The sequence below is a fragment of the Loxodonta africana genome, chromosome 14 (genome assembly GCF_030014295.1).
Source record: "Loxodonta africana isolate mLoxAfr1 chromosome 14, mLoxAfr1.hap2, whole genome shotgun sequence".
Lineage (NCBI taxonomy): Eukaryota > Metazoa > Chordata > Mammalia > Proboscidea > Elephantidae > Loxodonta > Loxodonta africana.
The window spans coordinates 15661907-15679001 of record NC_087355.1 but is presented as its reverse complement, the minus strand read 5'-3'; the positions used below and the strand labels follow the sequence as shown (position 1 = coordinate 15679001).

At 36.5% G+C, this 17095-nt stretch overlaps 1 protein-coding gene across 4 annotated transcripts in view; it reads left to right on the top strand.

The window, feature by feature from the left end:
* Positions 1-17095, top strand: part of PDE7A (phosphodiesterase 7A) — a 133493-nt gene that overhangs the window by 101243 nt on the left and 15155 nt on the right. For all 4 annotated transcript variants that reach the window (XM_064267758.1, XM_064267760.1, XM_064267759.1 and 1 more), the window contains 5 exons: positions 5298-5449; positions 7192-7255; positions 12086-12181; positions 14054-14154; positions 16828-16959. In XM_064267758.1, the coding sequence (XP_064123828.1) occupies positions 5298-5449; positions 7192-7255; positions 12086-12181; positions 14054-14154; positions 16828-16959 (545 nt within the window). The remainder of the gene's footprint in view (positions 1-5297; positions 5450-7191; positions 7256-12085; positions 12182-14053; positions 14155-16827; positions 16960-17095) is intronic.

Sequence of the window (17095 nt, the reverse complement as noted above, 5' to 3'; positions counted from 1 at the left end):
ACTGACTCTACGGCACCTAATAACAACAACTAATGATGTTTAGCATCTATTCATGTGCTCAACTTTTCATGGCCATTTGTATTTCTTATTTCGTGAAATGCCTATTCAGGTCTTTTGCCCATTTTTTGATTGTCTTTTTGCTGTTATACGAGTTCTTTATATATTTTGTATGTTAAGCCCTTATCACATATATAGTTCCCAAAATTTTTCTCCTAGTCTGTAGGTTGTCTTTTCACTTGGTTTATAAAGTCCTTTGATGAACAAAAGTTTTTTTTTTTTTCATTTACTCATCCTTTTGTTTATTCAACTTTTTTTTTTATAATTTTTATTGTGCTTTAAGTGAAAGTTCGAAAGTTTTTAATGTTGATCAAGTCCCATTTATCTATTTGTCTTTTGGCACTTGTGCTTTCGGTGTTATATAAGGATCCAGTGTTAAAAACTAAGTCCTGAAGTATTACCGTTGTGTTTTCCTCCAAAAATTTTATGATATTAATTCTGATATTTATGTCTTTGATTCATTTTGAGTTTTTGTTTGATGTGAGGTATGGGTCCACATTCATTCTTTTGTTTTTGGAAATCCAGTTGTCCCAGTACCATTTATTAAAGGGACTATTCTTTTCCCATTGGATAGACTCAGCACCTTTGTCGAAAATAAGAGAAGTGTTTTTTGCACACTGTGAAATTGTAGCACATGTTCTTTAGAAAGAAGCTGGTTAAATAGATTATGGTTCATCTATATGATGAAATACTTCACAATCTAGTAAAGGAATGAGGAAGCTCTTTATGTACCAATAGGGAAAGAGCTCCAAGATAAATTAAAGAGCAAGATACAGAGCTGGTTTTATAGCATGCTACCATTTATGTATATGAAGTAGAAAAATAATACATAGTATTATTTTCATTTTTGAATTGTGTGAATGAATACATTATCTATTAAAAAATTAGATTAATGAGAAAAAAAATCAAACTAGTCCTCCCCCTCACCCCAAGTTCTGGTCCTGTATTAGGTCTTCAGCAACGCTTTGAGGTAGTTTTAGTTGGCATATCTGTAAAGTCTTAGGGGATTTTCAGTCTTTTCCAGAATATAGTCTTCTTAGGTATAGTTTCCCCATATGAGGTCCTGGGTAAAGGAAACACTTCTCTCTGGGTAATTTATTGTTTCCTCTAGATAGGTTCTCTGCCTTTCTTAGTTTGTCTGAAATATCCAGTTTTGTTAAGGCATCTGTCATTAAGTAAAGGCTTACTTTGTTTCTTATGTTGTATAGGTTTCTATATGGAGTTAGTCTCACTGGGAGACGTTTGGCTTCTATGATGAGTGAGCATTTTCCCCTTGTTTCCGTGTCTTATATTCATCGCAATATGGTCAAAACAGAACTCTTGATAATGAGTTTCAACTTCAGTACTCTGTAAAAACAGGAAAAAGACATGAACTATTGTTAACATTTTCCATTAACGAAAATGAGATATTGAGGGGTTGTGCCTTATGAACAGTCACCAAGAAAATAGGAGTAAGACGGGGGAGAATACATGCACTCTGTGGAGGCCCTGGCTCACAGACAGTGCCAACAGGCTTAAACACTGACTGCCCGGTGGACATAAGGACTTAGCATAGTAGATCAAATTGTTGAGTTTTCCTGCCTCAAATGGGCCTAGTTCATTTTTTGGGGCCTTATGCACTTGCCCTCCCAAAGAAATTCTCAAATTTACTTTAAGGCTGCATTAGTTTGGACTTACCATTTGAAAGCAGTGATTCTACTATTAGTATGTATTCATACACATAGACACACACTGCAATGTACTTACCAGTGCCAAAATTGTTACCTTTTGTGTGTGGTGTAAGATAAATTGAAAGAATGCTCATGAAGCCATGCTCGTGACTTTGAACTCTTTTTTAGGTAACTTTTCCATAATGAAGAGAGAACATGCATTCTGCAACATTTTTTAGAAGTGTTTTAAGTGCCTTAGCTCTAATACTTTAATTGTATTGCATTTCTACCTTCCTTTCTAAGGTTATGTTTGTAAAATAGGGATGGTAATCCTCACTGTCTTCACAGGTTGTGATCACCAAATAGGATTGTGGATGTGAACTTGCATTTGTAAAATGATAAAGAACCTTACAAGTACAGGGATGGAGGTGCTAGTATTATATTAATTCAGTTTCATGTCCTCCCCACATATCTGTGCATTCCACACTGTGCCTTCCAGATATTTCTTTTCTAGGAGTAAGGCTGTAAGGGTCGTGTAATGTTCTTATATTCCTGTACATTAGCATCTTTCCCCTGTTTCCTTTTGTGCATACCTTCATCTGAAGTAAGGACTTTTGAATAATGGTATACACAGAATGTTTATAATAAGCAGTAAATAAATGATATTGTAGAGAAACTGTAAAAAACATATGAGTAATAGCGTGCACATAGGCTTTGTAAACGGGGTTATCTGTGTTTTAGAATCCTGGTGTCACTCTGTATAGATATATGTCTTTGGAGAAGTTACTTAATCTCTTTTCGACTTAGTGTTGTAGTGTGTAAAATGGGGGATAATAATATTTATCTTTTGAGATTGTCGAGGACTAAATGAGCTGTTTTTTTTTTTCTTTCTTTCGCAAAGCACTCGAAACATTGCTTTCATGGAATTGTAGTCTACCCTCGTTTCTTCAAACACCTAGTTCAGAAGTTATCACTTGAGATTAATGAGTTTACCATCCTGGTTCTAGTCTTTTTTATATAAGTTACATTGGTAAAGATCAGAAAGTTAATCCCACAATTGTTCTAGATATTTTGTACTTTAGACGCACTGGTACAAAAAATGAGGGACGTAAACCACTTAACAGTGTACATTATTTTACTTCTAGTTTTTCTGAATCAAAACTCATCAGGTATTTCAAAAGCAGTATGCATTTATTCAATAAATTTTACAAGTACTTGACATTTACCTGGAGTCCCTGGATGATGCAATTGATTAATGCATTTAGCTGCGAACCAGAAGTTGGAGATTTGAGTCCACTCATAGGTGCCTCGGAAGAAAGGCCTAGAGGTCCACTTCCAAAAACCTGGCCACTGAAAACCCTGCAGAAACAGTTCTGCTCTGACACACATGAGGACACCATGAGTTGCGGTCAACTTGATGGCAACTAGTACCGGTAAAATATTAACTTGGCACTGTGTTCGGCTTTGGAGTACAGAGATGAAAATAAGTAGTTCATGCCTGTACTGGAGGTCATCCTCTGTGGAAGGAGACAGAAAAATAAGCAATTATAATAAAATGTCAGAAGTAGTATAATAGATACATGTGCAGGGAGCTTTGGGAACCCAGAGGAGGTGCCTTCCAACTCTCCCGGATGGGAAGTGTGTGAGGACATTCACTTGTGCTTCCCGGGAAAGGTGACACCTGAGTCAAGTCTGGAAAGAGGCAGAAACTGGAACATGAAGCTTTCTCTTCCAGGCTAAGGAGGTGGATTTTATTTTTTAAGATGGTGAGGAGCCACTGAATGCCTTTATTTAGAGCAACGTGAGCAGATTTGGAATTTAGAGTAATTACCTGGAAGCAAATCTCCAAGCAGTGGGATCAGCATCAATTCCATCATCACCTACATTGTTACTGTTTATTTAAATACCTACTATGCATCTTTTTTTTTTTTTTTACTATGCATCAGACTCTTGTATCCATTATTTTATTTAATCCAGCACCTGTTGAATTAGGTACTATCACCCCCATTTTATAGATAAGGAAACAAAAGGTACTAGAGGTTAAGCAGAAGAATGAGTGAGTAGATACATGAGAGAGAATATGTTCAATTACCTATCATTCTACTTGGTGATTATAAGTTAATGCAAGTCAATGAAGGTAAAAGATGGTGATTTGTTGATCCTTAGTCTTTTAAGTTTTATGTGTCTTATAGTGTGAACATTTCACTGAGCTTACTTGGATTCTAGAATTTAAAGATAGGTATTTTCCTTGTAAGTTAGCTCTTAACCTAAGTTTATGATTTCCTCTGGTGCTCAATCAAAGAAACTTCAGTTTATCCTAATACTAGAGGGGAAAATGGCTTGTTATACATATTGAAAGATGTCATATTTGTCTGTAACATAGAACCACATATTTTCTAGTGTTTTCACCATGCACAGTTTTTACCAGTATCCTTTAGAACCCTTTAGGATACTTTGTTCCATGTACCATCTCCTTTTCCTCTAAATCAAATAATCGTAAGGGAAGATTTGAAATGATACCTCATTAGGATTTGAAATGTTTTAATTGTGTAGTAGTTACAGTCTCATGTATAACTTGGGACCTGTCTTCTCAATGCAAAAGGCAATATGAAACCTGATTTTGTCTTTCTGCTCCATAATGTTCCTATAGTGTATTCAAACAGTAGCATGATAGATGATAGTTCTCGGAAGGTAAAAGAAAACTGATTGTTATTCCGAGCACACTCTTCTTTAGATTTGTAAGTGCTTCAGGATTGGCCATTTAAGGTACAACAATTGGTCTCTGTTCCCCTCGAGCAACAGGAAGAAGGAGAGTCAGGAATAAGAGGAGGAAGTAGAATATGTGGCTAATTGTCTTCATGAATAACTGCCTCCTTTGCCATGAGACCTGAAGAACTGGATGGTGCACAGCTACTATTACTGAACATTTTGATCAAAGATTATGTAGAAGAATTCTGATCAGAAGGGGGAAATGCAGAATAGAATTTCAAATTCCCGTTGATTTGAGACATTCTTGGAGCTTTGGAGGTCAAATGAACTCCTGAAACTATTGCCCTGAAATAACCTTTAAAACTTCAGCCAAAAATATCCCCTGGAATCTTCTTAAAACCAAAGAATAGTTTAACTAGTAAAGAAAGTCTGCCTTGAGCATTGTGCTCTTTTAAGATCTATCTATATGGGATCAAATTGACAAGAGCAACTCAAAAGACTAGATAGAAAATTTAGGGGGCAGTGAGTTGATGTTAATCGGGGGGGAACAATTCAGAAAAGGAGGGTGAGAATGGTTGTACAACTTGAGGAATGTAATCAATGTCACTGAATTGTACACGTAGAAATTGTTGAAGTGGTGTATGTTGTGTGTGTAATTCTCAACAACAAAAAGAAAATACATTAAAAAAAAAAGAAAAAAATTGGCTGTTCACTTTTTCATTCTTAGTTTTTCAACTGAAAAAATTAAGTACCTGTTCTAGAAATGTGGTATAAAGATTATTTTTTTAAAAATACTTTTATTTAACTAGAAGGAGTATCTCAAAGATAGCATATGCACATTTGTGACTTGGTGTACTCACCTTTTACTCATTTTATTTTCAGCTCAATCAGAATTTGAAGTTTCTGTCTCTGCAAGGAATATCAGGAGATTACTAAGTTTCCAGAGATATCTTAGATCTTCACGGTTTTTTCGTGGTACTACAGTTTCAAATTCTCTGAACATTTTAGATGACGATTATAATGGACAAGCTAAGGTGTGTATAGCTTTCAGAAAACATTACTTTTTTGGGATAAGTTTAATGAAGACCTTTTTTTCCCATATGGTACAATTTATAAAATTTTTTTTTTTCTACTTTATCTGTAAAAATAAGTTGGGCCCATTTTTCAGGTTTCTCCTTTAGAGTAGTTGTTCATTTTATAATTTAGCATAAGTTATAATTAATTAAATAATTAATTGAAATGATGAAAATATTTTCATTTATTTTGACATTAAATAACAAGTAGATCGATAGAACATTAAGCTATATGTTTACAAAGAATCTTAATGTTGGACAGAATATTAGCGATTACTCAATCTAACATTTGTGTTTTATAGATAAGGAAACTAAAGCCTAGAAAGCATAAGGGACTAGTTTGAGCTCACTCAGCTGGTTAGAGGTAAACCTAGCAAAGGAAGTCTGGTCTCATGGCTTTCAGTCAAATGATTTTTCATAGTCTCTTGCATCAGTATGGTATTTTGAGAATTTGGACATGATTTTAATTATATCCAGTAATTGTGAGCATTATTTACTTCACCTTTATATAATAAAAAGAATGTCTTAATGAAGGTGGAGGTTAGATGAGCTTAGTTTTGAACAAATGAGACTTCTTGCTATTCTTAAGTTTTTAATGTATTTTAAATTATTCTTTGGCTTAATATTTGTAGACCAGATTTTGTGAATTTGTATAGATGGGGTACCATCTTTACAATTACTATTACATTCAAGTGAAAAATTTTGCTTCCCTCTAAGAAGAAACAGTTCGCAAGTTCTGTTTTCTAGGATGAGAATATAGGTCTGGAAATCACTGGTTGTTACTAGTATTATCATAATTTGGTAATCACTATAGTAATATCTTAGTGTTGCTCATTCATGAATGTATGTAACACTAAATTTTTGGATACAAAATAAAAGTTTGTTCCTTGAAAACAAGATCCACAAAATTTTCAGGTTAAGAATATATGGTATAGAAATATAATCTACTTGGAATTTAAGGCTTTTGTGGGGTTTATTTGCTTGGCCAAAATACACACTGTCCTAAAAGTTAATGTACTAAATGCTATTAATTATTTTATAAAGATGTTTAAAGAATGTAAATGAATTCTCCATAAGTGTAGAGTGTTTTTTAAAAAGATAGAATAACAAACAAGTATGGTATAGTATAGATGTCATACAGCTAGGTACCAGAATCAGACTACCTGATTTAAGATCCCAGTTCTGTCACTTTCTAGCTGAACAAGGTAGTTATTTTTTGCCTCAGTTTCCCCATGTATAAAATGAAAATTGCAAATAGCACCTGCTTGATAGTGTCGTGAGTAGTAAAGAGTGAGTAAAGCCTGGAATGTAGTGAGCACTTAACAGCTATTACCTTATTTTTAGTAGGTTTTAAAAATCTGGCTTCTAGACCATGCTGTGTACGAACCACACTAAATTGATGTTAAATTATATTAAGATTCTTGAAAGTTCATGGAATAAGTTAAATACTATCCTTACCTATATATCCATTAACTGAAAAATAAAACAATGTTTTGTTTTTCAAATGGAGTTTATTCCTTTGGACTGTATTCTTTTTTGGAGCCCATTGGAAAAGTCATGATTAAAAGGAAAATGATAATTGGCATTTCTTAAAGTAGTTCAATCACTTTCCATTTTCCTTAACTTCTCTGTGGACCATCTACAAAAGATAGAGAATGTTATTGAAATTAAATTACAGTAGGAATGTTTGGTTTTCATTTCAGTGTATGCTGGAAAAAGTTGGAAATTGGAATTTTGATATCTTTCTATTTGATAGACTAACAAATGGTAAGTGAAGAATTTGACTTATTCAAGTTACTGTGGTTTTTGTGGATGATTGCACTGACGGAAGAGCTGCTGGTGGTCTGCTGCTTTCATTTACTTAGGGGAGTGGACCCTCTGCTGGACCAGAGCATCGTTTTGTCCCTTCTCGAGTGACTGATCTTTAGTCTAGAGAAGTGTTCTTACAATTTTATTTTTTTTATTATTACTTTTAACATCAGTCAGAAGTAATCATCATCATCACTTGGCTATCCCTAATTAATGCTGTTATTATTTTAATGATTCAAAACGAATATTTTTACTGTTTTTGATTTTTTTTCTTTTGATTGTGACCACTGATCATGGCATTTTCTGGTATGGCACTTCAGGTTTTGTTTTTGTTTTTTTTTGAACATTTTATTGTGCTTTAGGTGAAAGGTTACATAGCAAATTAATTTTCCAATCAGCCATTCTTATACTAATTGTTCTGTGACATTGCTTGCAATCCCTGCAGTGTGTCAGCACTTTCCACATTTCCTCCCTGGGTGGTTCCCTATTTCCATTAGTCCTGTTACCCTGTCTCTTCCTGCCTTTTCATATACAGTTTTAGGCAAATGTTGCACTTTTGGTCTCATATAGTTAATTGTTCTAAGGAGCACATTCTTCACGGGTATAAAAACATAGTAATGATGGTGTGGGTAACGCAGGACCCAGCAGTGTTTTGTTCTGTTGGATGTAGGGTCACTATGAGTGGAACTGACTCGATGGCACCTAACAACATTATTTGGCTGAAAGGAGACCTCCTTTAGTGTCTTAAGTTTCAAGTTAGAAGGTTGTCTTAGAACATTAGTCCCAGCAGTTCCTCCAGTCTTTTTCAGACCAGTAAGTCTTTTTTGTTTTGTTTTTAACTTCATTTATTTATTTATTCTACATTTTTTACTCATTCTAACCAGGATCTTCTGTTGTGATCCTGGTCAAAGTGGTTGGTCAGTAGTGATAGATGGGCACCATCTAGTTCTTCTGGCCTCAGATTTTCTTCATTTGCCTTTGCTCCAGGTGAGAAGAGACCAATATTTGCTTCCTAGATGGCCGCTTGCAAGCTTTTAAGACTCCAGACACTACTCACCAGGCTAGGATGTAGAACATTGTCTTTATGCACTGTTTTATGTCAATTGACCTAGATGTCCCCTAAGACTATGGTCCTTAGCCTTCAAGTACAGTAGTTCTAGTATTTCAGTTTTGATAGCTACAGATGCATGGTGGTTAAAGACCTTTTGAGAGGCATCCTTGCTTGTAGCTTTATGGTTCTCAGGCTTCTCTTTCTCTGCACACTTGAGTGACATTGCATATTGTGATCAGCAGTGCTTCTAAAGGTGAGGCGTGGGAAGAGCTCGCTGCTTTAGGAGAGCTTATCAGAGTCTACAGGAGTATGAGTAGTTTGAAAAAAGGCCCACAAGTGAATCTGACCCCTTTATTCCCTCCTGGGTTTTTTTTGTTTTGTTTTGGTTTTTTTTGTGGTAGGGGGTAGGGTCTTGTTTTCCTATTCTCTCTGAAAAAAGGAACATGTTCTTTGGGAACAGACACAGGATTCCCTTTGGGGATCATTTTTATGTAGGATAAAAGTTTTGTCATAATTCATGGTGGTACATGTAGTTTAGCTAGTCTTTGTCCCTTTTGTGTCTAAATAGCTTTTTAATAAAATGGAGCAGAGTGGAGAGTACTGAGTGGAATTCAGTTCTGACTGTTTAGAATGATGAAATAAATACATGAGTCACGGCTATACTTTGATATCACCTGCTTTTTCTTATTACACTTTGGAATGAAGGTTCTTTTGTAAGGAAGCCAAATATGTAAAACAAAGAAGAAATATAACTGTATTCATCTTGAGAATCACCGTGTTCCTCCTTGGCTTTGTGGCCATGCATAGCAAGATGGCTTTGTATACACCTTCAATTTGTCTGCACACTGTTGAAAGAAAATAAATTGGATCAATCCTAGACAAAAGTGTGAAAACAATGAAGTATGCCTTTGTCAGCAAAACCTCCCTTCACCTTTCCGGCTTTTTTATTCTTCCTCTTTTCTATTTCCCTTCCATCTCTCCTTTGTTCTTTGGTGACCAAGTGTCTGCTCCTCTCCCTGCCCCACTGTGGCCTGTTTATACCGGAAGGGCTCTGATATCATTTACACACTTGTCCTTCCTCTCAGCCCTCCCTTTTTAAAAAATATGGGGAGTGAAATATCTGGCGGCCCAGCCTCTTCTAGATCTGGGAAATTTCCCTTTCTCCAGGCAACACGAACATTAGTTATTATATCAAGATAAATATAGATGAAACAGTGCCACTCTTAACACCTTCGAAGTTTAGCCTCATTTAAACTCTAACAGCTCATGGCCTATTATTAGTCTACTGGAACACTTGTCAGTCATTGAAATAGTTGATTGTTCTCTAAATCTTATTTTTAAAAAGTACAGACCCTGCTAGTCAGGAGAACTTGGCGTATTACCGAGTGAAAGTGGAGTGAGATTGACAGTGTGTCGGATGGGCAGAAGCAGTAGCCACCAGTCCACATGAGTTAACTGAGCACTTTGATTTCCTTTGATCACCTCACCCCTTAAAATGGATTAGTGAAGAGGATGGCTGAATGGTTTCTTCTTTGGGTTGATTCCAGATCATTACGGGTTAGTAGAAACCACTGTGGTTTTACAGCTCAGTTAACTACAGCTACCTGGAAGTCACAGGAATTCTCTACACAGAGATTATTGGGAAACAAATGGGTAGAAGAAGAAAATTCATTTAACTCAAATTATGTAATTAGATCTGTTTTCCTTTAAAAAATGTTTTAACCTGAAATGAATTTTGGATGATATATGTAAACATAGTATCCAAAGAGTATAGCCCTCCTTTCTTGCCTGTTCATCCAGTGTTTTCTGTGTTCCTTACACTGGTCATTTTCCAAGTAATATGGAAAAGGGGACAAAAATCAAAAGGTCCCCAGCTTCTCTCCAAGAAGGAAAGTATTGTCTGGTGGAATACATTTGATGTTCCTTTTACAGGGGAGGAGAGATGGGGTACTTGAAATAGCAGTATACCTCTTGCCTCCCCAAAAGCGATCTGGTGCGGGACACCACTCCCCTGGCCAGTGCTGTGGCGGCAGCTGATCCTGCCCGGCTCCTACCCAGAACTGCTTTCTAAAAACTATCCAGGGCACTGTATTATAGGCAATTCTATCCTTTGATAGAGTTTTATGAGGGTAGCTTTTCTGTCAATACAGTTTTCTTATCTAAGAAAGCATGTTTCCATTTCCATAAAAAGTTCTGTGCTTGTTTAACACATCAGTTAAGCATTACTTGTTTTGAAATGTTTCATTGATTTGTGTGAAAGGTGAGCTATATTACGCTCTACATGTTCTTATTCACTGAAACTAAAATATTCAGTTCGTATCTTGTGACCTAAGAAGGGAAATCTGTCGCATGCAGTTTCTCCTTTTGAGGCGGGTAGTGCGCTCCTTCAAGGTTTTCTGTAAAGCTCTATTGGGAGTAGGTCTTCTGCAGTCTCTTCCTGCAGTTTCTCTGAATCCCCAGGAGAGGGCATTTTCACCATTAGATTCTAGCTTTCAGACCCTAGAAATTGGTAATTTGTTTACCTAGGTTTGGAAAATGATTTCAGAAGAACCCTATGATAACTTTAATATACAGAATGAATATATATTCTGAAATTTCTGTCTATGCCCAAAGAAAAGTGGGCTGGTACAGCAGTAATAGGAGGAAAACAGCTTAACCTCCTCACAAATGTGTCCAGACCACGTGGGCTCACGTTTGTACCAGGAGAGTGGTTAGTGCTATCAGTACTTGAATGCATTTTACCAGTGAATTTCTTAAACATAAACTATTTTAACTTTTTTTTTTTTCCTTTCTATTTGGAAGAGACATGTTAGGTAGGTTTTTAAAAGAACCTCTTTCGGCTTGCCACATCCTTTTCAACATGCATTGCTCATGCAAATATTGCTCCAATTAATTAACTTTATCCTTAGCCGCGGGCTTCTGCGAAGAATTATTTTAGGCAGTTTTGGATAACAAGTTCAGCCAAATAGTCATTTATTATTCTTTGTACATATTGTTACTGCAAATTTCATTGTGAGACTAGTTCTATCCTTTATACATTTTAGTAAGATGCATAGACTTCTTTAGAGAAAACTAGAATCATGTTGATATTATCCAAATGCTGGCAGTAATTTATGAGCTCATACCCCTTTAAAATATATGGTCTGTTAAATTGTCAAAATAATATAGTATTACGTGTCCTGTAGGATATATGTTGATAAACATATGTGTCCACAGTTTCTATTTTGAGAAATATAATAGAAGGTTTAAAAAATGGAGAGTTGTACCATGGAAGGGAAAACCAAGCATTATAAAAATGGTAGCTCCCCGCCCCCCCCCCCAATTTAATTTCTAGACTTTCTGTAACTCCAGTTGTCCTTGACAGACAAGTGGAAGTTGGGGAGGAAGATGACCCCCATTGCATGAACTGTTTCAGGAAGCTTAGCTGTGACTGGAGGGACCAAGAGAGTACACTGTTTTTCTTACTGTTATTTGTTATTTGAAAATACTTATCTTCCAATTCTTTACTTGTGGATAACTGAAATAATAAAGAATAATTTTTTTCTTAGAATGGAAGAAAGCTGTTATGTTTGGTGCTCATAACTGATAAAATAGGAAGATGCAAATTTTAGACAGGTAAAAAGTAGGGGGTTAGCTTTCCTTCTCCATGTTTTATATTCACAATCCATGTTTGGAGTGCAGTGCAATCACGTTAGCTCGTTCTTCCTACTAATGTAATATCTCTCCTTTCTTTTTAGGCAATAGTCTAGTAAGTTTAACCTTTCATTTATTTAGTCTTCATGGATTAATTGAATACTTCCATTTAGATATGATGAAACTTCGTAGGTTTTTAGGTAAGTGATTCTAATCCATTTAACAGTAACGAGATTTTGTATAAGAACTTGTTTAAAAGTTTTATCAGTTGTATCAGTTAGGTATTGCTGTATAACAAACCTCCCCCAAATTTAGTGACTTTGAATAAGAAGCATTTGTTGAGCTCCTGAGTCTGTGGGTCCGCTGAATACTGCTTCTGGCCTTGGCCAAGCTCACGTTGGCATGTGTAGTCAGCCAGCAGGTGAGCTGCAGCTTGGCCTTGCAGGTCTGGGCTGGGGCCTCGGCGGGAACTGGCCTGACTTGTCTTTGTGCTATGTGGTCTCTTATTAAAACTCAATTAAAAAAAAAGACAGAAGTTTGGCACTATAATAGATTGACATTAAAAACAAAAAAAGAAAGAAGTATTTATTCATTTTACAACAAGCTGAGCTGGCACCACTGGCCTCTTGAGACTCCAGCTCAGGCTGGCCACCTTCATTTCTGTCGCCTTCTGTGGTCAAAGTAAGTCATGTGCGAGAGGGTGCTACCTCCTGATGGAGGAGCTGCAAATCACCATGGCCGTGGATACCAGGAATGGCAGAAAATTAGGATAATTTCCCCATCAGTCTCTTACATTGGTTGTAGCTTGTGACAAAGATGATGTGTTTTCTGTACTGTTCTGGATTTTTGAAGGCTGAAACTTGGAAAGTACAGTGCAAATAGGTCTCTCCTTTAATCCCTGAAATTCCTTGACATCAGATTTTAAAGATTACTTTGAAGGTTAAATTTTGAAATTTTCATAACAGAATATGTTTAAATGTGCAGGATGATACTTAGATCGTATGGGTAGGAAAAAGTTACAGTGTTTCACCAAGTAAGGAAATATCTTAGAAAAAATTAGCAGCGTGAGGATTCTTTTTTAGCATTTTTTGCAGAAGGTGATATTTTCATTCCACTTAACCACCAAACTAAGATAAATTTATTACCTAGAGCTTTTGAAAAACTTTCAAATGCATGTTTAATTATAAATCATATGCCTATATTACTGTCCAAATATATACATCATAAAACACGTAAAAATAGATGCTAACAAGGATATTTAAAAGCCTGTTTAAAGGATGGAATAAAAGTAGATTCGGAATTCTAATAGTGTCCCCCACTCCCTAGCCGGGGGTGTCTCAGTCACCTTAGGGTAGGCTTGCTTTGCTTGGGGACCGCTGGATTTGAGTGGTAGGCTGCTCGACCTGTAGTGCAGGCTGGATTGCAGCTAGTTCGTGCTATTATGGGGACAGCTTACACCCCTAACTGCAGTCTGCTTTTTCACAGTGACGTAAAGGAAACTGAGCAAGAGAGGGCATGATTAACAGAAAACTCGTCCCTACCACCGAAAAGTAAATTCCAGATCAACCCTTCGCTAACTGATTGCACGCCAACAGGATTGCTTTTATGTACCTCTGAATCTGTAATATGGTAGCTTTATAAGGGCTGTGCTACCTTTTGTTCACTGCCAAATTTCTAGCACCTAGAACCCAGTGCCTGGCATAAATATTTGTTGAATGAACCGTACTGCTTTTATTAAATTGAGAATTCTCTTTCAATTTAAAAAGAGTCAAAGGAGTTTGGCACCATATTAGACTCACATTTAAGAAAAGGAAAAACAAACAAAAAAAGAAATATTTATTTCACAATTTTGACATGAAAACATTCCCAGAGGTTCAAAGTCAAATTGATATTGATTCTTTGGATATACCTGTGAGTTATAAGGTGGTTACCACCTCTCTGAGTCTGGACAGTTTCAGCTTGTATTATCTACATGAAAAGTATAAGTCGATAACTCATAATCATCACAATTTTGTGTTTGTACATGTCCACCATTTGCAATTAAATTGGGGATCTTTTTTTCTTGGATGCAGTTATGATTCAAGAAGATTACCATAGTCAGAACCCTTACCACAACGCAGTCCATGCTGCGGATGTTACTCAGGCTATGCACTGTTACTTACGAGAACCCAAGGTAAGATGTTGACATTTACTTCAAGTAAAAACCCTAAGAAAATTTCTTTCTATTTACTTTCAAGTATTTTCCCTTGATTGAAGTATTCTATTAAATGAATTAGACATTCGAAATAACTATTAACAAGGAGCCCTGATAGTGCAATGGTTAAGTGTTCGGCTGCTAACCAGAAGGTCAATGGTTTGAACCCACCAGCAGCTCCAGCAGGCCTGGTGATCTGCTCTCAAAACAGAGCCTAGGAAACCCTATGGGGCAGTTCTGCTCTGTTCTGCTGGTTCGCTATGAGCCGGAATCGACTCGAGGGCACACAACAACAGTTAATAATAAGCTTTTATTTACTGTGATTATTTTATTTTAACAACAGTAACCATTACAGTGGAGAATCAGCGTAATGCTAGCAAACAATGAAAACAGTGAGATTTTTCGTTGAACTCAGGGGAAAAAAAAAAAAAAAAAAAACAGGAAAACTCAGCCACTTACTGACTTTCTGTTTTACTGAAAAAGACTGTCGTGATAGCTTTGCTGGCACAAGGGCAGTCTGACTTTTTTATACATTTAATGATTTGCAGTTTCATCCTTACTTTACACAACTCTTCTATATTGCCAAGTATTGCCAGATATAATCATGAGAATTAATCCACTTTAAAAGTTGTATTAATGCCATTGAATTCCTTGTTATTTTTTATGATACTCGTTGAGTTTTCTTTCTGGTTAAAGTTTCTTTTTTTTCACAAGAAGAAATGTTACATTTTACACAATCACATTTTTGCAGGGGTGGGGGGGTTTGCATGTGTGTTTTCTTTGTTTTCAAATGTACCACCTACTTGCCCTTCAAGAGCTTTTAAACATTCCTTTAGTCCTCACTTTTCTGTGTGTTTAGTGGTTAACTCTTTAATCCACCTGAGATGGTTTGATGTTTCATGTTGTCATGCATCAGTTGTTTTTAGTTAAGTCTAATTCTGGATTGTTTTTTCTCCCAGGATGGTTTATATCTTTTCTTCTGCCACTCTACTCAGTTTTAGCTATCAGTGATGAAAATAATACTTTTGCCTGTTACTTAATAAATTACATGTTCATACAGCATACACACGCACGCCTGACCATGTCTGTGGTGGTGGCGGGTCGCTTTATATGCTCCATACAGTGTGCCTTCCTGCCTTCTGTTCATCTTGATTACTAAGTCCTTTTAAAAATCTTTATTTTTAAAGTGCTTTTGAGTCCTGAAGACAAAGTAATTTTCTTCACTATTTTCTCACCATTTACTGAGCTTCTCCATGTACCAAATATAGGTAATAAAAAAGTAAATAAAGCACATTCTCTGCCTTCAAAAAGTTTACAGTTTTGCAGGGTTTTCAAAGCCCCAGACAGTGATTTTTCAGACCGAGGAGAAACCAGCCTAAAAACTAGTAAACCAGTTGCCGTTGAGTTGATCCCAACTCAGGAGCCCCTGTGTGTGTCAGCGTAGAGCTCTGCTCCACAGGGTTTCCAGTGGCTGTGATCCTTCGGAAGGAGGTCACCAGGGCTTTCCTCCATGGCACCACCGAGTGAATTCACACTGCCAACCCTTCAGTTGGTAGCTGAGCACTTAACTGTTTGCCCCAATTCCAGGGACTCCTAAACCCAACCTTGAGGTGGAAAAAGATGATTGATCCATCCTGACGCAAAAGTAGCATAATTTAAAAATAAACATACACAAATTGGTGATATATGCTCAAGATGTTTACTGATAAGGGTACATGATAATGAAAGTTCAGGAAGGGTTGCCCTAACGTAAACCTAAATAAAGAGAAGCGCTGGTGAGCGTTATCATCGCGAGGCTCGTGAAGCGTGAGCGTTAGCATCGCGAGGCTTGTGAAGTGCTGTAGAACACGACTAAGTCACTTGGCTGTGGGAGGGGCCGGAGGCAGCGGCAGGGCCTTCAGTGGAGTCAGGTGGAGTTAGAGGCGTTTGATTTGACTCAAGGCAATTGTTTTTTATTATTGAAAAACTTTAGTAAGTAATAAACTTTTATTTATTGTGATTATTGTATCAAATAAGCTTAGTAATGATTATCAGGAGTAGAATTGTAATTACTAGCTTAACAAGATGGCATTTTCTGGTATGAATATCTAGTGCACACTTGTTGTGAGCATGTCCATTTGTTCAGAGGGTTTAATTACAGACTCGACATTGACCTTCACTCACATGATTACTCCAGAGCTTCCTTAAACACTGGGACTGCAGTAATTATCTCACATTTTAGATTACGTTATTAATGGCAGTAACCAATTTGGTGATAAAATAAGATGTATAGGTCTCAAAGTTATAGGTCCATATATTGTAATTGCTACAGTAATAGAAATAGAAGCAACCCTTTGTGGTTTAATTTTGAAATGAAAACTATCATTTCAAAGCCATTGTGTTTGAAAAAGAATGATCTGTACTTTAGCTGCTATCTTAATTAAGCTTATCAAGAATGAAACAGTTGATGAGGAGCTCTGTAGACTCCATGAGGACAAGGACATTGCTGTAGTGTCTCTCCTGTCCCCGGTGTTGTGATGAGGCCAGCACTGGGCAGTTCATGGTGGCATTAACAACAGTGTACCTGAAAAACTCCGCTGTGGCCTGCTATTGTAACGTAGAGATATATATCAGTTATATCTCGTGATTAGTTGTTCTTTTGTCACTTTCTAGCTTGCCAGTTCTGTAACTCCTTGGGATATCTTGCTGAGCTTAATTGCAGCTGCCACCCATGATCTGGATCACCCAGGTGTTAATCAACCTTTCCTTATTAAAACTAACCATTACTTGGCAACTTTATACAAGGTTAGTGAAATTTTATTGTCCACATTCACTATTTTTGAATTCTAGAAAGTGTTGCATGTTTTGAAAATATGAAAGTAGTGAACATAAATTCTCAATGAATGATAGAATTTTAACAGGATTGGTATTACCAACAAGT